The following is a 22,594-nucleotide window of genomic DNA, read 5'->3' on the forward strand; positions in this document are numbered from 1 at the left end:
CTTGCTTTGCTCCTGCCAACCCTTTGGGGTATCCTAACGTTATCTGGGTAATGCTACTCAGATAACTTTAAACTTAACCAGATATATTCTGAATATAGATGAACAGTTTTAAAAGTATCCAGATAAGTATACCCAAATAAGTTTAATCATAATTCGCTATATTTAGAATATAGCCTGGTAGCTTAAAAAAACAAAACCAAATTCTTTCAAGCCTGCATATTCTATCTACCAGCCCTTATCCCCACCCCTTCCAAAATTGCTTTAAAATATGCAGGGGCATAGCATCTGATCCTCCCCCAACTCCCTCTTAACCCCTAAAATGTATTTTAAAAAGTGGGCCATATGACCCAAGGCCACCCCCATTGTATTCAAATCAAGGACACTGAGCCCCTTTCTGACCCCCCACCCTCAACCTCTACCCCATCTACTCCAGCAGCGTGGATCCCCTTCCCCCCCAAGACAAATAACAGTATACTCTTACTGCACTCCCAGCCATGACCAGTGTTGCTCTGATATCAATGCAAGAAGTGTATGTTAATAATATTGCTGTCAGAGTAAGCTGAGGTTAGCAGGATAATTTTGCTTCACCCTGGAACACTCTTGACCTGCCCCTGACTTACCTAGCTAAGTTTTAGCTGGCTAACAGCAGGATTAATCAAAGGCAGTTAAATCAACAAGATATTAAAACCTTCAGAGTTTGTGGTTAAGTCTCAACTTAGACAAAAACCTTTGAATATATAGACCCCATATTCTGATTGCTTAGCAGTTCTAATGATACCCTGTCTTTGTTTCCTATAGCATTAGCCTCCCAGAGAAGATGGAGCATATTGTTGGCAGGAAAGCTGAACATTCTCATGACAAATGGGCCTTTGACAAGGTAAAGATATTTCTAACACTGAGGCTTAGTGCTGGGAATATGCCTCCTTTCTTTGAATGGCATCACACCAACTTATTTTTATCCTAAATGTTTTTTGCAGGAATATGCATGAATATCTAACTTGTCTCTTTATCCTCCTCATATCTGAAGGATATTTTCTTTTTAAAATTTTGCCTACCTGTATTTGGATGTTAATATTTATGTGATTGGAAATCACATATTTGTGGTGCTGTCTTTCATAGTTCTCAAGCTGTCTGAGGTCTTCATTCCTGACAAGATGGATAATGAAACCCGGACTTTCGAAGAAATGTAGTAAAAATAGAGTCCATTGTATAGCAATAACATGGAGAAGAAACATTCCATTATAATATGGTCTTCATATAGCAAACTGCCTTTAATTCTAATTGCCAACCCTTTAAAATATAGTCCTATGTAAGTGGACTAGTATCTTAATCAACATTCTAGTGCTTGAAAGGTAAAATAGCAAAACATGCTCTCATATCCATCATATGACAATAATAGGAAAATTTTCAATAGAGCATCTAACATCAAAAGTATGTGCACACTTTAAGCCCGCACAAAACAAGACAATTTATCAAACGCAAAGTGCACATGTACATTGTATTTCAGCAATGGGTTAATCTGGCTAATAATATGATTGTAGCCTTACACACTTTCGAATAATAGAACTAGGGGGCATTCCATGAAGTTAGCAAGTTACACATTTAAGACTAAATCGGAGAAAATTCTTTTTCACTCAAGGCACAATAAAGCTCTGGAATGTGTTGCCAGAGGATGTGATTAGTACAGTTAGTGTAGCTGGGTTCAAAAAAGGTTGGATAAGTTCTTGGAGGAGAAGTCCATTAATGGCTATTAATCAAGTTTACTTAGGTAATAGCCACTGCTATTAATTGCATCAGTAGCTTGGGATCTTCTTAGTGTTTGGGTAATTGCCAGGTTCTTGTGCCCTGGTTTGGCCTCTGTTGGAAACAGGATGCTGGGCTTGATGGACCCTTGGTCTGACCCAGCATGGCAATTTCTTATGTTCTTATGTTCTTATGATGGCTTAAAGTATGTGTATTAGCAACATAAGTGCATCGTAAGTGTTGGTTTTTTAAAATTCTTTGTAAGCACATAGGGTATGTCTGGCTAACATAGAAACATGATGGCAGAAAAAGACCATATGGCCTTCCAGTCTGCCCATCTGTCCAATCAATCCAACATTGCAATTCCCATCACTTCCCTAGAGATCCCCTATACTTATCCAATGCTTTTTTTGAATTCAAATACTATTTATGCCTCTACTACCTCCACTGTCCCATGCATCCACTATCCTCACTGTAAAGAAATATTTCCTAAGATTACTACTGAGTCTATCCCCATTCAACCTCATCCCATGAACCTTTGATCTAGAGCCTCCTTTCCATTAAAAGAGGCTCACCTCCTATGCATGGAAACCTTTCAGATATTTAAATGTCTCTATCATATGTTCCATATCTCGCCTTTCCTCTAGGGTGTACATATATAGATGTTTAAGACTATCCTGATATGCTTTAGAATGATGACCACAAACCTTTTTAATAGCCACTCCCTGGACTGAATCCATCCTGTTTATATCCTATTGAAGGTGTAACCTCCAGAATTTTACCCAGTATTCCAAATAAGATCTCACCAGTAACCTATACAGGGGCAATATCACCTTTCTGTTGTGACCACAACCTACAGGTCCTGATGCAGGTGCAGCCGCTAGCTCATGGGAGAGCATGAACCCCTGAACCATGGCACAACTCAGAGAGGAACCCCGAGCTACACCGTGGGAGGTGAGCGCATGCAAGCACGAGCGGAACAGGAACAAAGCAGGACTGGAACTAAAGCAAGGAACTCGGAATAGGCACCAAGCAGGATCAGCCTTCTGCTGGAACTACACACACCAAGGAGACCCAGCAATACAATGCTGGTCTCAGGAGTAGCCCTCCGGCCACTCGAAAGCCCTTTCAGACCCACCGCTTGGGAACAACGAGTACGTGAGGCCAGACGGAGGCTGAGGGCAGAAACAAGACGAGGACTTGGAACTTGGAAGGACCCAGACGAGGACTTGAAAGGACTCAGATGAGGACTTGGAACTTGGAAGGAGTCAGACAAGGATTCATGTTCCTCAGAAGACTCGGACAAGGATTCAGGACTCAGGCGAAAGTACTGGGTGAGAACTGCATCACAGCATGCCCTACACAGCTGCCCATGGCTGGTCGCAGATCACGCTGAGCGCAAAGCAGACTCCAGGCGAAGTAGTGGAACTTGAGACTGGAACATGACCTGCACCAGGGCGCGCCCTACACAGCTGCCTGTGGCTGGTCACGGACCATGCTGGAGCGAAGCAGGTTCTGGCAGAGTCTTGGGCATGGACAGAAGCAGGCAAGGAACTCCGAAGACAGGACAGGATTCAAGACTCAGGATTCAAGACTCAGGATTCAAGATTCGGAACTTGGAACATTAAAAACAAGGGTCTTCTAGAGACTTGCGCTGCAGAGAAGAAGGCCTTGCACCTTGAAGTGCCCTACACAGCTCCCCATCAGCTGGTCACGGACAATGATGGTGGCACGCCAAGAAAGGTGGATGCAGGAGAGATGAAGACGAAGGCATCAGGTCCAAGACATCAGGAGCATCTGGAACATCAGGACTCAGGAATGTAACCACAAAACATCAGGACATGGAGCTCCGATGAAGGACGAGACCAGGAACATCAGGTCGAGGAGACCAGGAACACGGAACAAAGAACCGTCAAGACAGGTGAAGACCAAGGAGGACCTGGACCGGCACAGAAGAACATGGATGACATTGGGATCCGATCCGAAGGCCTCGAAGAACTGGAAGTGATCCCTTTTATAGAGCTGAAGCAGGAAGTAAAGAAGGACTGGCTTCTGGTGGGGCCGCAGGCTTTTCCCGCCACTGGCCCTTTAAAAAGAAAGAAGAGGCACGTGCTGGCGCCTAGGAAGGCCCAGGAAGAGAACGCAGGACCATGGACAGCAGCGTCCCTGCTGCACAGATGCAGGTGGAAGCAGGCAGGCATTGGGAGCGGCCTCCAGGCCACAAGATGGCATCGGCCGTGGAGCGAGGCGTCCCGTAGGCGGCACTCCAGACTGCATGGAGGGAGTTACCGGCAGCTTCCTGCCGCATGATGTAGATAGAATTGGTGCAGTGGCTTCCTGCCGCTAAGGTCGAGGCTTCCCAATGACGGCACAAGGTCCCGGTGGTGGTGCTAGGCTGAGAAAATCAAGACAGTGATGGTGGCAGCTCCTGCTGCTTAGAAGGAATGTCGGCACGAGCAGGGCCGCGAAGACGGAATTGACAGCAGCGGCTCCCAAGACGCGGTGAGAGACAGACAGCAGTGGCCCCTCCTGCCACGAAGAAACGGTGTCGATGGCGACTGGGCCACGGGAAGCGGCCTAGCGATCCCAAGGCAGCGCTGAGGGTAATTGGAGGCCTGCTTGCGGGATGGGGTCCGTGAGCAGGATTGTAACACTTTCTTTTTCTGCTGACAATTTTCTCCCTATACAGCTAAGCATCTCTCTGGCTTTTGTGTTGCTTTAACCATTTGTTTGTCCATCTTAAAATCATCAGATATATTCACCCCCAAATCCCGTATTTCCTTTGTGCTTAGAAGAGTTTCACCTCCAATACTATACTTCTCTTAGGGTTTTGCATCATAAATGCATTATTCTACATTTTTTAGCATTAAATCTTAGCTGCCATACTCTAGACCATTCCTCAAGCTTTGCTAGATCCCTTCTCAAGTTTTCTGTATCTTCCTGGCTGTCCACCCTGTTACAGATTTTGGTATCATCGGCAAAAAGACAAACCTTTCCCAGCAGCCCTTTATTATGTCACACAAAAATGTTGAAAAGAACTGGTCCAAGGACTGATTCCTGAGGCACACTGCTAGTAACTACTAGGGGTGTGCATTCGGATTGACCGCATTAGTAAAACGCAACTCATATTTTTTTTTTTACTTAAAAAATTGATTCGACATAAACGATCGGATTTCCCACATATCGAACATAGATATGTTCGATATGTGGGAAATCGCGATTGTTGAGCCAAAATAAAAATATAAACCCCCTCACCCTCCTTAATCCCCCCCCCCCCCGACTTACCACAACTCCCTGGTGATGGAGCGAGGAGTGAGGACGCCATTTCTGCAATCCTTGGCGAGAAGCATGTGACGTCGGCGGCACGTCGAGTGACGCCGGCGTCACGTGATTCCCGGCTCGTTCGCGCCGGACGGCTCGTTCGGCCCAAAAAGAACTTTTGGCCAGCTTGGGGGGGCCTCCTGACCCCCCCAAGCTGGCCAAAAGTTCTTTTTGGGCCGAACGAGCCGTCCGGCGCGAACGAGCCGGGAATCACGTGGCGCCGCGTCACTCAGACGCGACGTCACGTGATTCCCGGCAAGTTCGCGCCGGACGTTCGGCGCGAACAAGCCGGGAATCACGTGACGCCGACGTCACGTGATTCCCGGCAAGTTCGCGCCGGACGGCTCGTTCGGCCCCAAAAAGAACTTTTGGCCAGCTTGAGGGGGTCAGGAGGCCCCCCCAAGCTGGCCAAAAGTTCTTTTTGGGCCGAACGAGCCGTCCGGCGCGAACGAGCCGGGAATCACGTGACGTCGCGTCTGAGTGACGCGGCGCCACATGATTCCCGGCTCGTTCGCGCCGGACGGCTCGTTCGGCCCAAAAAGAACTTTTGGCCAGCTTGGGGGGGTCAGGAGGCCCCCCCAAGCTGGCCAAAAGTTCTTTTGGGCCGAACGAGCCGTCCGGCGCGAACGAGCCGGGAATCACGTGACGCCGCGTCACTCGACGTGCCACCGACATCACATGCTTCTCGCCAAGGATTGCAGAAATGACGTCCTCACTCCTCGCTCGATCACCAGGGAGTTGTGGTAAGTTTGGGGGGGGGATTAAGGAGGGTGAGGGGGTTTAATTTTTTTTTTTGCACATATGTACATATACCCAACTCATTGGATTTTTTTTATGTCCATATTGGCCGCAAGTGGGACCCCCTTTCGGACATAAAAAATATGAACATAAAATTTTGCTCTGCACATCCCTAGTAACTACCCCCTCCTCAGAGAAAACTCCATTTACCACTATTCTTTGTCATCTACCACTCAGCCAGTTTGTAACCCAGTTAGTCAAGTCCCATACCAAGGGCATTCACTTTATTTATGTCTCCTATGCAGAACTGTGTCACCTTACTGAAGTGCAAGTATACTACCTCTAGTGCTCTCTTGATCCAGCTCTCTGGTCACCCAAATCAAAGATTTGTCTGACAAGATTTACCTCTGGTAAATGCTGCACCAGATCTTTGCAATCCATTGGATTCTAAAAGCTGCACTATCCTCTGTTATAGCATAGATTCCATTAATTTGTCACTACAGAGGTGAGACTAACCAGTCTATAATCCCCAGCCTCCTCCTTAGTTCCAGTTTTATGAACAGGAACCACATATGCCAATCTCCAGTCCTCTGGAACTACTTTCAACTCTAAAGAAGCATTCAATAGGTCAGCTAGCGGAGTTGCCAGAACTTCTCTAAGTTCTCTTAGCACCCTTGGATGTATCCCATTTGGCCCCATCACCTTACTTTAAGTTTAATTAGCTCATGAACACACTGCCTGAAAATCAATTAAGGTTTACCTGACTTCCAATCTTATTTGAGTTTGTTTTATATGGTCCTGCTCCAGGCCCTTCCACAGTGAAAACCAATCAGAAATATTTGTTAAACAATTTTGCTTTTTTACTCATCAACCTCTACATTTTCCACTCCTTTACCTCTGAGTCTCACAATGCCTCTTTTGTACTTCCATCTATCACTAACATGTGGAGAAAAAAGTCTTGTCCCCGCACCCATTTTATTTATTTATTTGTTTTTATTTGAAAATTTTTCTATACCGTCGTTTAGTAATATACCATCACAACGGTTTACATTTCAGCACGAAATAGGTTGCCTTTTTTGCATTTCTGACTATTTTCCCAGATATTGTCACCTCTCTTCCTATTTCTGTGAGCTTTTGTAGTCTATGCATGTTAACCTTTTTTCCCTTATCTTTTCAGCTACTTCTTTAGAAAACTATAGTGGCCTCTTCGTCTTCCTCTTTCCTTTATTTACTTTTCTAAAAAAAAGGATTAGTTGCCCTTATGATATCTCTTTTTAGTTTTGCCCATTGCCCTTCTACTTTCACTAGATTTTCCCATCCAGCTAACTACTCATAGATGTACTCCCCCGTTTTAAGAAAGTTAGGTTTCCTGAAGTCTAGGACCCTCACCATTGAATAACCCTTTGGAGTTAGTAGCCAGACAAAATCCACCATTTGATTATTTATGCTGCTTTCCACCTAAATTTTGTCTGGGAAACTTATTACCTACAACAAATTGAGCCAGGTAAAAAAAAAGTAATGCTGAAGATGTTTCTGGAGCATGATTACATTTTATCCAGTCAACAGTACTCAGCAAAAAAAGTTCTCCAGAGAATTCAGCTTGGCTAAGATAAAATAGTTGGAACTCAGTTCTGAATGGGGATTGGTCTCTTCACCCCATAGTGCAGTGCTTCTCAGCCAGTGTGCTGCAGCACTCTAGAGTGCCTTGGGAAAGTCATTCCTATGTACCAGTGCTGGCAGTCCCAGAATGATCCTTCTCCCCCACCCCCAGATGGAGGAGGGACAAGAAAAGGGAACCCACACAGCAGCTGTACATGGCAGAGAAGAGCCTCTGCTCCCTGCTTCAGCTTCTCTCCCATCTTCTACCTGAAGTACAGGGCTCTTTCTCTGATGTTCTGGTTTTGCTTGGAGTGGGCACTGCCCTAAGCCCTAGATGCCTGTGCTGCAAGGACTTGCCACTCGGCTGACAGTGTAACGGATGGCTTTAAGCAACAAGCCAGAAGCATGTCTCATGCACATCAACACCAGCCCAGTTCATTTCAGTCAGTGGAAATTTATTAGCTGTAATATGCTCAAAAGTCAGAGCAAACTTTCTAATTGACATCATCTTAGTTTTGCAGGATTACACATCAAGTTATTCTCTAGTGGAATTTTTTTTAACATATAAAGTAAAGCAAATGGAACAAACAATAATACATTTTCCTGCTAATCAAGCCACAGAAATGCAGCCATGTGGCTAAAATAAAGCTGCTTCCTGAGTTCCCAGAATTACTTTCCCATCTAGCCAGAAGAAAATACAAGCCAGACTTAGGCAGGTTAGAGAAAAATTCCCATTTCTAGTGTTCCTTAAGCTAGGAACACAAAGAAGATAATCAGCATGTGTTACCTGCTCATAAGTCAGAACAAGCTTATTTAATGACCTCTGACACAGGCAGCTTGAGGATGGGGGAGAGAGAAAGAGAAGGGAAGCAAATTAGTCATACTCAAAATGGAATTAAAATATTGAAATAACAGGGTGCTTCCATCATTACAACTTTGACATTATCAAACATAACTGTACAAAAAGGAGTCAGGACTTTTGGTTGGTTGTGGAAATAACCAATCACAACAGGCTAACTCCCCTGAAGGGTGCACATTGGAAGAATCCAGCATAGCTTACAAGTGCATCCAAAGAAAAAGCACTTCAGATAGACATAAAGAACATTTCCAGCACATTTTAGTCAATAGGAAAAATATTTCTCATATTATTATTATGTCTGCTACAACAGCAGAAGGGAGGAGGGAATCACCCAGAATACCGGTCGTGCAAAAATGATTTGTATTGGAGGGAAGCGGGTAAATGATGAAAGGAAAGGAAAGGGTGAATGCTTGGGAGCAGAATGAAAGGTGGTGAGTCTTGGGTAGAGGGGAAGAGGGCTATGAATACTTGGCCGAGTGGGCCAAAGACATTTACACTGTACTAGGTACCACTGCTCCTGCCTGCCAGGGATGGGAGCATAGGATAGAGCATTACAGGAATCATGGGGGGATGTGGGAAGAGAAGACCAAACTTAGGCTGGGGCAAGGATGGAGGGGGGCAGAGAGAGAGGATTGGATATGAAGAAGAAGATGGAAAAGGGCAGAAAAAGAAAGAGAGAGAGGACCTTTGGCTGAGGTAATGACACTGGGATAGGTGAGGGAGAAATTGACAGGCATAGTGACAATAAGAACCCTACAGTGGTACATCTAGGACATGGCAGTTAGGCAGAGCAGCAGCGAAGCCCTTCAGAGTGATGCATCTAGGGCACAGCAGCAAAACACCAACTTGGTATATCTGAGTCATGGTAGCTAGGCAAAGCAGAAGCAAGACCCCCACAGTGGTACATTTGGGGCATGGCAGCTAGTCACAGTAGCAGCAAGACTTCCTCGGTGGTAAATCTGGGGCATGGCACCTAGGCAGAGCAGCTGCATGTTATAGACCTGGTCCCCAGAGGGGAGGAGTTAGCAATCTGTTATAGATCTGCTCCCCCAGAAGGGAGGAGTTAGCAATCTGTTATGAATCTGGCTGCTGGATACTCCCTTTGAAGGAGGAGTTAACAATCTGTTAGCGATCACCCCGCCAGGGGAAGCGGAGTTAGTACTCTGTTACGGATCTTGCTAAGAAGTAGCAATCTGTTAGTGCTCTTCTCTTCCAAAGGGGAGAAGTAGCAACTGTTATGCTTTGTTCCTGTAGAAAGATGAACCAGCAACCTGTATGATTCCCATGGGGAGATAGCTATCTGATATGGGTTAGCTCCCACAGAGTGGTAGATGAATAATACCACTCTATTAGTGTAAGAAGTAACACTTAGTAGAAATAGTGAATCCCTGGGCCGAGGGCAGATGACAGCGCCCTAAAGTGGAGATCCTGAGAGGGACCACGGGCTAGACTGGAGTATTGAGACAATCACAAATAGTTCTTTATTAGACTGGAAGTAGAGCCACTAGAGGTGGCAGTAGTGAGTTGATATGCCCGGCAGGGCTGAAGTCCCTCTGATACTGGATCTACGATCTCTGAGTTGCAGAGCTGTAAGGAGAGACTATAGGTAGTGAGTAGACAGGGTATACTGGGCATAACCAGTGGTAGATGTTACACTCACAATTGTAGATCTCTGTAATGTCCTCTTTATGCAACAGAGAGTCTTCAGTATTCAGGAGCAGGAGCTGCAGGCGAGTACTGGTTCCTGCAAGCAGTCTGAAATAGAACTCACAATAATTGTGTATGGGATGGCTTCTGGAATAGAAGAGAGGCTAGGAGAGATTTAGGAACGTAGGCCCTCGTGGAGTGAGTACCGGTTCCTATCTGTTAATCTGTAATAGTAATCCATAATATATAGGTATGCAATATCTTCTGAGGAAGAAGAGAGTATGAGAAAGGAATTAGGAACATAGGCCCTCGTGGAGCAAGTACGGATTCCTATCTGCAATCTACAATGGTAACTCACAATCTCCGTACTGAAGGGAGCCTGAGATTAGGAACAATGGCCCTCGTGGAGCGAGTACCGGTTCCTATCTGCAATCTACAATGGTAACTCACAATCTCCGTACCTGCGATAACGTCTTAGACTGAAGGGAGCCTGAGATTAGGAACAATGGCCCTCGTGGAGCGAGTACTGGTTCCTGTCTGTAATAGGACTCACTGTGTTCACGTTCGCGATCGCCTCCAGGCAATAGGAGTATTCTGAGTCTTCGGGAACGTAGGCCCTCGAGGAGCGAGTACTGGATCCTGTCCAACAACCTGAAATCAAGAATAGAGAGAGCGGAGCCCCCGAGGAGCGGGTACTCCTGGTAAGTTTGAAAAGGCCGAACAGTGGGGAAGAATTCCCCTTGCTGACTCGGAACATAGTTGCAAGTAGCGTGGACTGCCGAAGCAAGTCCTGTTGGAGTTCCTTGCTAACTCGCTTGTAGTTAGCAAACAAAGACCTTTTAAATTGAAAACGGATGACGTCATTACTGAGGGGTGCCCCTGAGGTTCGCACCCTTGCTGGTACAAAGTCTGGAGCGCGCGCATGCGCCCTTACGTCATCAGGATCATGGCAGATCCGTAGCGTCAAGCCAGCCCGGGATACCGGGACCAAGAGGCGGGGAGAAGCCGCGGCTGCATCTGTCCGTCTGAGCCGAAGGGAATCGCCACAAAGGTAGAGAGGGTGGAGCAAGGGCGAGAATAGGCACGAACGCAACACTGCAAGACCTCCAAGGTGCTTTCAGTCATCTTGCCACTCACATGGTTTTTTCTGGAAAGTTCAACAAAAGCATATTGATTTTTCCAAAAGACCAACTTTTTAATCAAGTTTGATGATAGCCTTGAATGATGAGGTCTCATGGTGTCCCTTGCCAATGAGAAGACATGTTCACTGGGCATACTAGTTGGTAGGAAGGATAGCTAATGCTGAGCTTCTTTGGCTAGATAGCTTGACACAGAAATTTCTGCTGGGGACCATTTTCTGGGGTGGGGCGAGGGTTTCTCTTGTCAGGTATTTTAGCTATGGCCTTGTGTCAGGAGAGATGGTTCTTGAGGTGGGGGTGGAAGTGGTAACTGACAGGGTGCTGTTTGTGCTTGCACTACTCTCTGGGTGGCTACTCTTTCCTGTGCTATATCCCTACTGTGCCTCTGCCTCTGGCACTCCTTTTCATGCACTCTAACTTGCCAGCATTTCTTTCATATATGTGAGATGCTGAGACTGGAGGGTGAGACTCCCTTTTACTCATGGTTAACAAAGTGTGGCAAGCACCTGCTGCAAGGAGTCCTCAAACTGCAACATCTCTGCTTCTATTCCCTCTAAACCTTCTAATTTTTCCTCCAGAATATTGCCATTCTTTGCAACTTTCCACAGGTTGAGAGTAGGTTGAAATATTCCCCAACACAGCCAATGCTTCAGTAAACAATTCTCTTCTGCAGGATTCTTCCATATAGCATGGCAACCTCAAAACACAGCCAGGCTTGAGCAGATGCTTTAACCCTGCAGGAAGCTTAAAGATCAGGAGTAAAATACTTCCATGTACCATTACATTCCAGTTCGTGGCAGGCCTTCTGAAAATAGGTCTGGCCTTCTCTGCACAGGACAAAACACAGTTCATGGAGAGAACTCCCTAATAATAAGTATCTTGGTTTTGCCATCGAGTTTAACCCTGTCTGTTTTAAACACAGTTTCTGGCTTCTGCCGCAGGGCTTGAACCTGTCCTTTTTAAACACAGTCTCTGATTTCTGCAACAGTTTCTAACCAAAACCAGAAGAGACTTTTCAAGCACAACATCTAGTGCTTGTGAGCTTAGTTTGAAGGAAACCAAGCCCTTACTGCCACCACCCACCGTAGCTTGTTGAGGGAGACTTATACACTTTGCCTTGCCTAACTACAGCTACTACCACCCATGGCAGTTCCTTCTACCAGGCTCTAACCTATATGGCTTTAACAATCTAAGTCTCCTTGAGGGGGGTTTCCACTATTAAGAACATAAGAACATAAGAAAATGCCATACTGGGTCAGACCAAGGGTCCATCAAGCCCAGCATCCTGTTTCCAACAGTGGCCAATCCAGGCCACAAGAACCTGGCAAGTACCCAAAAACTAAGTCCATTCCATGTAACCATTGCTAATGGCAGTGGCTATTCTCTAAGTGAACTTAATAGCAGGTAATGGACTTCTCCTCCAAGAACTTATCCAATCCTTTTTTAAACACAGCTATACTAACTGCACTAACCACATTCGCTGGCAACAAATTCCAGAGTTTAATTGTGCGTTGAGTAAAAAAGAACTTTCTCCGATTAGTTTTAAATGTGCCCCATGCTAACTTCATGGAGTGCCCCCTAGTCTTTCTCCTATCCGAAAGAGTAAATAACCGATTCACATCTACCCGTTCTAGACCTCTCATGATTTTAAACACCTCTATCATATCCCCCCTCAGTCGTCTCTTCTCCAAGCTGAAAAGTCCTAACCTTTTTAGTCTTTCTTCATAGGGGAGTTGTTCCATTCCCCTTATCATCACCCACATCCATTAGCAATGGCTCTGGTTCCAGTTCTGGCTCTGGGTCTGTATTCTCTAATACCTCCACCTCCATCTCCTCCATTTCTCCCTCTGCCTCTAGTAGTGCTCCTTCCTGTTCCTGTTCAGTCCCCTGTCCCCTTCCCCTTGATGAAGTGAAGTCTGTGAAGTCCCTACCTCTTTGTTCTCCGACCCTCCCCCTCCCCCAGTTCTTTTAGGTGAAAGAGATTTTCTTCTAACTTGGGGATACTTTTTGTTATTCTTTTTTATTTATGCATTTTCAAAATATACAAGACATATAATCTTGACAGAAATATGAAATTGAGAGAAGATAATAAAATAATAAATTATTATACCATACAATAAAGAAAAAATATTACACACTCAATTCCATTATACAAGTCCTCAAACTGAGGAGATCCAATCCACAACCCAAAGCAAAAAATAGAAAAAAAAAAAAAAGACAATAATCAAGTACCAACAGCCATACTATATAATGGGGAACATCGAGCATGTTTACGACTGGAGATTATCCAAAGAAACAGCACAAGGTATTTTACCAATCAAAAATTGGGTTAGTTGAGGGGAGTCATAAAAAATATAAGAATTATTTTGATACTTGATGATACATTTGCATGGGAATTTCAGGAAAAAAATACCCCCCACTTGCTGAACCTGCGATTATATCAAAATTAATTGTTTACACTTTTTTTTAGTCTATCTAGAGACATCCAGAAACACCTTAACTTTAAGCTGTAAGAACCCTAACTTGGGGATTCTTAAGTTCTGAAGGTTTCACCCAGGCTTTCTTTCTTGCCTCGATTCTATTGGTTTCCTCACCCAATCCCTCCTGGGGTATATAGTAACCATCACAATATTTACTATAGGGATGACCCCATCCAGGGTGTTACTTCTGGAATTCAAATCTTCCTTGTCATCCTTGAAAAGCTCCAGGATTTGTATGAACTGTCTCATCACTATTCAGTCATGATGCTCCAGGGGGTAATCTATACCTATCTCTTATTTCCAGAGACAGATAATGAATGGGTGTCTGCTGCTCCACCATCCTCTGTAGCATCAGATAGGTGGAATTCCAGCAGGTATCTTGAATCAGACACTTATGAGGCATCTCACATTTTTCCTGCTTCTTATTGAGAAGCCACTCCATCTTTATGCTTCAATGAAAATGCCCCAGCATTTTCCTGCACCTTTCTATCAGGTCCTTCAAGTATGGAATCTTGTGGTCTTTGAACCCCAGCTCCCGGGTATCTCTCACTGCTGGGTGCAGCAAGAGTGCAAAGCAATGGATCCCCGATAGCCCCCATCTTCTACTACCCTTATATTTTTCCCACTGTCACAAAGAAATCTGTGGGAAGACTCCTGCCTCCTTGGTCTAGCAGTCAACTCTTCAACATCTTTCTTATCTCTGATAGAAAATTGCATGAGGTATGAGGGCTAGCCATCACCTGGTTGTGCAGCACATCACACCTGCACCCTGCTGTTAGGTCCCCTTACAGCTGCTGCCTCAGTCAGATCCCACCAGTATGCTGTCATGGAGAGGTAAGAGTACATAGAGTTTGCGCTGGTCCAGATATCACTGGTGAAATGCACACTACTACACTCTGCCTTGGCCAATTGTGCCTGTATGTAACTGTAAGCAATGTAGTTGGGAGGAGACTGCCTGCTCCCTGGGGTTATTGGCCATGCTATGGAAACTTACCACTTATAATCTTATATGAAATCTGAAAAGTCTCAGCAGGGGACACCTGTTTGTCTCAGAATCAGACTGCTTTATATTCAGACATATCAGGCTTAGCAGTTAGAATAAGATAAACACATGCCTCTAACGTCCTTAACACAGCACAGGTTTATACTGAGTAAAGCTCTGTATCATTAGTAATCTTAACATCTATATCAGAGACTAACTTGCTTTGGGTATATTAATATATGGAATTAGCTAACTAACATCTTAACTTTATGAGATTACCTCCCATTTCACCCTGAAATAGTCTCTGCCAAAGGGAGAAGGTGTTCTTGGCCCTAGTTGCTTGCTGGGCTAAGTCTGGTCTAGGCTCTGGAGAAGAAAAAGACAGGTTTGAGATGAACAGCCAGGTAAGAGGGAGAACTCTCTTACATGCAGATTTCTAAGTCACAGGAGCTCTTCTGCTTCACCGCAGAGAGGGGCAGGGATGATGCTTTGGGCATCATCTTCTGCTGATGTGTATGGAATTATTCTGCCAGTTGCCCTTCTGAGCCCTCTCCCTGCTTGCTTTTAATGGCCCAGACATGCATATGTAAACAGCTTATGCATAGTCAAAGAGATGGGCGGATGGTATCATTTCTTCATTTCAGAACACTGCCCCCCCCCACCCATCCCATCAGGAGGGGGGTTTACTGCTTCTGCTGCATGGCAAACCTGGACCAGGGTATGGTCTCAGGTCTGGTAATTTCTTGACCAGTATTGCCCTGCTGTGTCAGTGCTTTTGTGTGAGTGACCTGTCTGATAAAACTTGCTCTTTGGATAAGCTGTCTTGTTTCTAGGCAGATTTTGTTTGCGAGTCTCTGACTTGTCCCTGTCCTGGGGTGGCTTTCTTCATCATTTGTGGAAAGAATCTATAGCTCTTAAGTTAACAGGCAGATCAGATAACCTGAGAATGTATTGATATTCTGATTAAAAGTTTCTCATCTTGATCAGAGTCTCTCATGTGAAGTCAATATTCATATTTGGTTGCATGCAGTAGTGAAACATACGATATTTCCTACACAACTATGGTACTGGTTGTATAGGGTGGGCATAACCTGCCTACTAAATGTAGTTCTAAAAGGCACTTTGTAAAATTGGTGGCTAACAAATGCAGCAGACACTTAAAACCCAAGTTCTTTACTACCCACATGGGCTGATCATCCAGGGCAATAATTTCCCTGGTGCACCTCGTTACTGTTTTTGACTCTGCCTGTCTCTTGCCCTACAACAGTGATATGTAATATCACTCCATTTCCTCTATGGTGAGTTGCTACTGCAGACACATGGCAGGGAAATGCTGACCTGCCGTCTGACTGGTAAAAGGAGCTGTGGGATCAATTTGGGGAAAAGTCTTCTCCTTTTCAACCCCTTTCCTCTGGTTTTGAGTATCATAGAGAGTCCCCAGGCTAGTATTGCCATTCTCCCCCAATGCCAATGCTATCAAGTGCTGCTTCTACTGGTGATGCTGCAAACCAGCATTTGTCAGATGCCTTAGTACCTTTCTTCAATTGATGGCCTTACTGCAGTGAATACACTGAGCAAAACACGGGATTTTCTTCACTTTAAAGTTATTTCTGATAAGGGATGTCTTGTCTGATCTCTTCTCTGCATCCTTGGGGGCTTCTGCTGGCACTGGAATTGAAATTGAGAGTATACTATGAGGCAAAATGCTAGGGCATCACTCACATTCTCTTCCTGAACTGCCTGCTCTTCCTAGGGATTGTTGTTAACACTGTCAGTATCGGCTATCTCCCCCATCACCTTACTGGAGGCTAAGACACTACTGACTAAATCTCCCAATTTTTTTCAGCTCTTAGCTCTTCAATTTCTAATTTATGGAGTTCCAGACAATATTCTTCCTCACAATCAGTTTTTGAAAATATTGCCTCCATTAACTCAGAAGCAGCAACTATAGAAGAGTGCACTGCTGGTTCTGGATGTTGCAGTTCTGCTGACCCCAACCTGCTAATACCAGCCTCAGATGGTTCTCCTGCCTTTCTCTCCTTCTCCTCTCTCCCTTACATACAAACAATCTCTCACTCAGTGATTCTCTCTCACACACCACACACATGTGCACACATGCTCTCTTCTCCTCACATACCCCCACACACAAACATACAGGTTCTCTCTATCATATACACACACACAGGCAATTTCTCACACACACATAAACTCTCGCTTTCTCTCACACATACACAGGTTCTCTTTCTTTCACACTCAAAGGCTATCTCTCTTATTCACAAAGAATTTACATACACACACTCTTTCTCTAATACACTCATAGGTAATAATCTCACATTCAGTGTCTCTCTCTCACACACACACATTCTAACACACAAGTTTTCTCTATTCATTGTTACTACTGGTATTAATAAAATAAGGGTTACAAATACAATTAAAAATATCATTCCCTTGCACTAAAGCAAGGTTTGGGATTTGACACATTGTCATTTGCCAGCTTGGGTGTTTGATGGCACCTCATGGCACCAGAGATCTCCACAGCAATGTATGGTAAGGTACTGTGATCCCAGAATCCCTGACAAGCATTCAGTATAGCTATTCATTGGAGGGAGATAGAACACAATGCCCATTTTCTACTCTTGGGGGAAATACCTGTGGGATTAAAACTCAGAAACTGACTAATCTTTAAACCTTATGGTTCTCTATTCCAGTTTAATATTTATAGTGATTGAGAAACTTTATTATTTTATTATACAGATATCTGGACAAATAAATTTCTGTTTTTAGATCCACAGTGGTTGGAGATATGGTGTCACACTTGATGAAAACATAAAGACCCATCCACTTATCCGGCCCTTCCAAACACTGACGGAAAAGGTAAGGGGCTTAAAATATGAATGGGAAAAGATAGGGGAATCTAGGCTTTGACAGGAGAGGGTAAGAGGTTTCAAATGCAGGCATGACTTACTACTACAGGTTTCACATTGGTAGGCTGCAATTATCAGGCCTTTGAGCTAGAACCTTGGGGGTTTTTTTCTTTGTTCATTTGTAGATTATTCAGATTCTTTTAAGAAGAATTAAGTTTTTGTTTTTAGATTTGTATTCTTATATTTTTCATATCAATTTCATTTATGATTATATATGTTTTATTGTAGTGTGCTATGTTCAGAATATAAAGCAGACTATAAGTACCTTTGGTCTATACAGGGGAGGATCATTTATGTTAATATTTCACCATATACATATTTATTTATAGAAATTTCTGTTCCACCCAATTACCAAAGTTTCTGTTCCGGGTGGAGATCAGGAAACCTAGACTCTAGGTTTAAGCAAATCTCATAGCAATTTCTGAATTTTATTCTTAAGGAACATGAGAAAGTGTAAAAATTAAAAAAGTATGTCAATTTAGAATGCTGTACTACACAACAAACTAGAAGAATGCAGAGAGTTTATATGCAGATTTCAGATATTCATTGTGTTGCGCTGTGGTAGAAGGGAGCGCTAGGGGGCGCTCCCAGCACGGGTCAGAGAGTGTGTGCCCTTGTGGTGAGATGAACCTTGTCTGGGAACAGAGTTCTGGAGACTTGGCACATGGAACTGGAGACAAGGACTTGGTACGTAGAACTGCAGACAAGGACTTGACATGAAGAGACGGAGGCAAGGGCAAGGAGCTCTGAGGGCCTGGACACAGTTCAAGGGAATGCTCGGAGCCGGAACTTGGAGCCAGTTACCCAGAGATGGAACTCTGAGCCAGAACACTGAGACAGGACTCAGTGCAGGAAAGTTAAAAGCCAGGAACGTCCAGAGACTTGCCCAGCCAGGAAGACATCTGGAGATGGCGGATGAGAAGACATCTCAGGAACTTGGAATTGAAGACAGAAGACACCACAGGAAGTCCAATGGAGCAGGGCCTAGGAGTCCAAGGGAGGACTGCTCCAAGGAAGATCACTCCAGGACATTCACTCCTTGCCAAGGCGAGGGTGGAATGGACGAGGAGCCCTTTTATAGGGCAGAGATGGACAACGCCCAGGGAGGAGTCCACAGGAGGAAGGCTGTAGGTCATGGGAGGCCAGCAAGGAGAGCTCAAAAGGATAGCAAGGGTCAAAGGCCAGAAATCAGTCCAGAATAGTTAGCTAAGGCAGGGGTCAGTTAGCAGAAGTTAGTCCAGGAGAAGTCAGGTCAGGCAAAGGTAAAAAATCCAGGCGGTGATCCAACATGGTCCATAGACAGGCAATGGTCAGTACCGAGAGATCAGTCCAGGGGGTACTACCAAGGAAGACATGGAACAGGAACACTGGAAGAGAAGACGCTGGAACAGGGGACACCGGAATAGGAGACGCTGGGATAGGAGACACTTGGAACAGGAGACACAATAGTGACGACCCGACGAGAGTGCTTGATGAGGGTCCTGCCGGACCGGTGTCCCCGCCACCTGGAAAGGAGTCCACGGATGGAACGGTACTCCAGGAATGGTCAGCAGAGAAGATGATCTGGGGTGAGCAGCTATCAGGCAGGAGTGACCAATGTCCTTAGGGAGGAACGATCTGATTCCAAGGCGAAGGTAGACTGAGCGAAGGACCCTTATGTAGGGCTGAAGAGACAACTCCCTGGGAAGAGCTATAGGAGAAGTCCCAGGGACCGCACATGCACTGTGCCTTTAAATCTGGCAGGAAGACGCTGCCTCGCCCCTTAGGGGAAATGGGCAGGACCCTGGACAGCGGTGTCCCTGCCGTTGCGAGGAGCAGGAGAAGGCTGGGCTGCAAGCAGGCCCCTGACGAGGGAGGCGGCTTCCAAGCCGCTGAAGAGGCAGCTGATGGTGGCTCCGTGCTGCAGGAAAGTCCAGGGATTGCGGCCTTCGTGTCGCGGAGCGACTGACGTCGGCGGCGGCCTCCAGGCCACAAAGAGGAGCTGAAGTCCGTGGCTCCTTACCGCAGTGAAGAGGAAATCAGCAGCGGCCTCCTGCTGCATGGGAGAACACCGATATGGCTCCTGCCGTGCTGACGCAATGGCGACCCGGGCAATGGAGGTAAGAGGCAGCTCGTGGCTCCAGCCACGGGCCGCATCACAACAGTGACCAGTCAAGTTGCTGAGTGATGACATTGAAGCTGTTCTGGAGTCAGGAAAAGTAGAGGAGCATGCTCAAGCAGCTATTCTCATCCATGCAATTGCAAGGGATCCTGGCAGGATGTGAGACCAGTCTGAGGCTTTTGGAGATGATGCAATCCTACCAGTTACTGCCCTGGCTTCTTCTCCTTCAATGCAAGCTGTCTGAAGGAATCTTAACCTGGTGAGACATACTCAGTTCACATTGGATTCTATTTGGGATGCTACAGAAGACTTAGGAGCTATCATTGTTTCTCAGCTTACTCCTATGGAAGATAAGAATGCTGATTTAAAATAATGTGTTCCGTCTTTAGAAGTTGCGAGTATGAATTTGGATAAGAAACTATCTAATAGATAAACTGAGGTAAGTCGTGTGAAGCTTGTTCAGGAGACTGTTCTCAAGGAAAATTTTTCTCTTTTGGTTAAAATAGAGAATTTAGAGACATGGTTAGGAGTAATGCTTATGTTTTATAAATTTTCCTAAATTGTCATTAGTTCCTCCTAATGAGATGTTTAAGAGATACTTGATGAAAATATAACCCTTTTTTTGTGGATAAGCTCTATCATAAGGGTCCATAAAAGTATTTCTATCTTGGGGCTTATTCCTCAGTTTCTTTTACCCTTTTCTTGTCCCAAGGGTTGGGTCCTTTCTGTTGCGGAGAAGGATAAACTTCTAAGCCCAGGGCATAGGTAAACTCACATGTATTTGTGTTGCCATAGCTCTTCAGGGCAGGCACATTTACAAACCAGGCTGGACTAACTGGTTGGGTGTTCAAAATAAATTGTACTGTGATTGATCTTACAAAAATTAATATATGCAGAAAATAAAATGTCCAGGTGCATTCAGGATCCTCATCTTTACAAGAGCCAGGATTTAAAAATATCTCTCTCTGTGGATATATTCCTCCTGGCAGGGCCTTGGAATCTCCTTTTTCTCCATGAGTTTGAATGATAACTGTCCCATGGTGGCTGGCATATCCGAACCATGACTGGATCCTTTCCCACAATACCTGGTGTCCACGAAGAATCCTGAACTCCAACCTGGCAGTGTCCTGTGTCCCAGGGGTTGAAACTCCATTGGGGCTCTCTAGATGTCTTCCATTACCGAACTCCTCTTCAATTGGATTAGCTGCAGCCTTCCAAAAGGAAAGGCTAAATACTGAATTTTTCAAGCCTCTAGCTCTGGGTAAGAGAGGGCAGAAAAAACTTCCTTCCTGACTGATGGAAAAACACAACTTTATGAAACTCATTTCCAACTCTCTCTTCTTCTTGAAGGGTCACTGTACCCTCCTCTTGATCTGGGCAAAGAGGTGAACAGTTCCCCTCTGACCACTCTGAGCAGGGGATAAAGCTCTCCAGGAATGGAACAGGTCAAAACTGTAAAAATCAATTAAAAAAAAACCCCAGAAAAAAATTCTTCAGTTTCCCTCTCTCCCATCTAGTCCTATCAGAAGAACTGGCAGGGCAGTGTCTCTCCCTCTCTATGGCATACTGGGGTCTACCTTGGAGAGCACATGGAAACAGCTCCTTCTCCTTTGAAAGTAAATCTAACACTCCCACACTCTAACTTGGACTAGCCTCCCCTTGTGCCTAAGCGACTCCTTATTCCAGACAACCCCTGGGGAGGTGCTATACTGAATGGTATGTCCCTTTCTGCTGTCTACCCAAAGGCTGGGAACCAGGGCCATCTAGTAGAGACCACATAGTCTTTCTAGAAGTCTTGAAGCTACCTGATCAAGCTATGCCATCAGTTTCTAAAATATATAATTTACCTTCTTTAAAAAAATAAAAAAAAGAAGGGCCTGAACCTGGATTTCAAGAAATATCTCGTACTTTGGTGACTGAGAATAACTTGGATATTTCTACAATTTTGGAGACATCTGACTTTTCTTTAAACATCAGACTGAGTCCTTTTCACAGTTTAAGATTGAAGTATTCCCGGATATTGCAAGGCAGACTCAGAGGAAGTATAAACAACTCTTGCTAATGAGATCTAGGTTTCAACAACTGGGGGCAATGTTTTTTCTTAAATTCCCCTGTAAATGTTATATTAACTATAAGGATGTTTCTTATATTTTTCTGAACCCAGTAAGTTGACCAGTTTCATTAAAAATAAGCCAGAGCAGTCAAATATGCTTACATCATCTCCATCTGTTTCAACATAGTGGTGACTGCTTGATTAGTTCTGTTTATTAATTTCTCCATGGGTGTGCTGCAGGCATTCTTTTCTTTTGTAATTTGTACTTTGGGTTGTGGTATTGAATCTCCCTCTTTTTAACGACTTGGAGTAGAAATGAATTTGAGAAATATTTTTTCTGATCTCTTAATTATTATTATTATTGCTCTTTTCAATTCCTTGTTTTTCTTTTCAGGATTTGTGACTTGAATGTAATGAAAATGCATAAATAAAAGTTAAAATTGAAAAACGCCTTCAGTATATATAATAAAATTAAATACAATTTTCTTCAGGGATATTAACATAGTGTGTGGCTGTACTTTTTTGCGTATGGCCCATATACAGACATATAGAGGGCAATTTTAAAACTGCTCGTATAGTTTGCAGTGCTGTAAGCTAATTTTCAAAGAGAAATTCCAGCATGCGCAAAGTATGTGCGGTAAATTATGCACAACGATTTTGAAATGAAATGTTCACATGTATTTACTCATCCACACCCTCATCCTACCCATGGCCCTATCCCTCTTCTGCGTAGCTACAGTAATGTGCTGTTTCACAGCATTCATACTTTTCGCTCCCTAAAGGAAAGCAATTTTTAGCCTGGGGAATTTACCTGTGTATTTATTTATTTTATAGATTTATTTATTTGATTTCTATGCTGCTTAGTCACAGACCAAATTGGCTTGTAAGTTTACATACACAATAGATCAACAAAACAGTAGACAAATTCAAATATAACACAGAAACAAAATAAATCTTCAACGTAAAAGCAACTACAATTGCTTCCAGATCAGCATAACACAGGGGTTA

The 22,594-nt window shown here is 44.4% G+C and overlaps 1 protein-coding gene across 1 annotated transcript in view; it reads left to right on the forward strand.

Annotated features, from left to right (window-relative positions):
- RYR3 (ryanodine receptor 3) overlaps window positions 1–22,594 on the forward strand; it is a 1,291,138-nt gene that overhangs the window by 715,973 nt on the left and 552,571 nt on the right. The window contains 2 exon segments of the mRNA XM_029600192.1: window positions 799–877; window positions 17,293–17,382. Coding sequence (XP_029456052.1) covers window positions 799–877; window positions 17,293–17,382 — 169 coding nt within the window.

Source organism: Rhinatrema bivittatum, chromosome 4, assembly GCF_901001135.1.
Source record: "Rhinatrema bivittatum chromosome 4, aRhiBiv1.1, whole genome shotgun sequence".
Classification (NCBI taxonomy): domain Eukaryota; kingdom Metazoa; phylum Chordata; class Amphibia; order Gymnophiona; family Rhinatrematidae; genus Rhinatrema; species Rhinatrema bivittatum.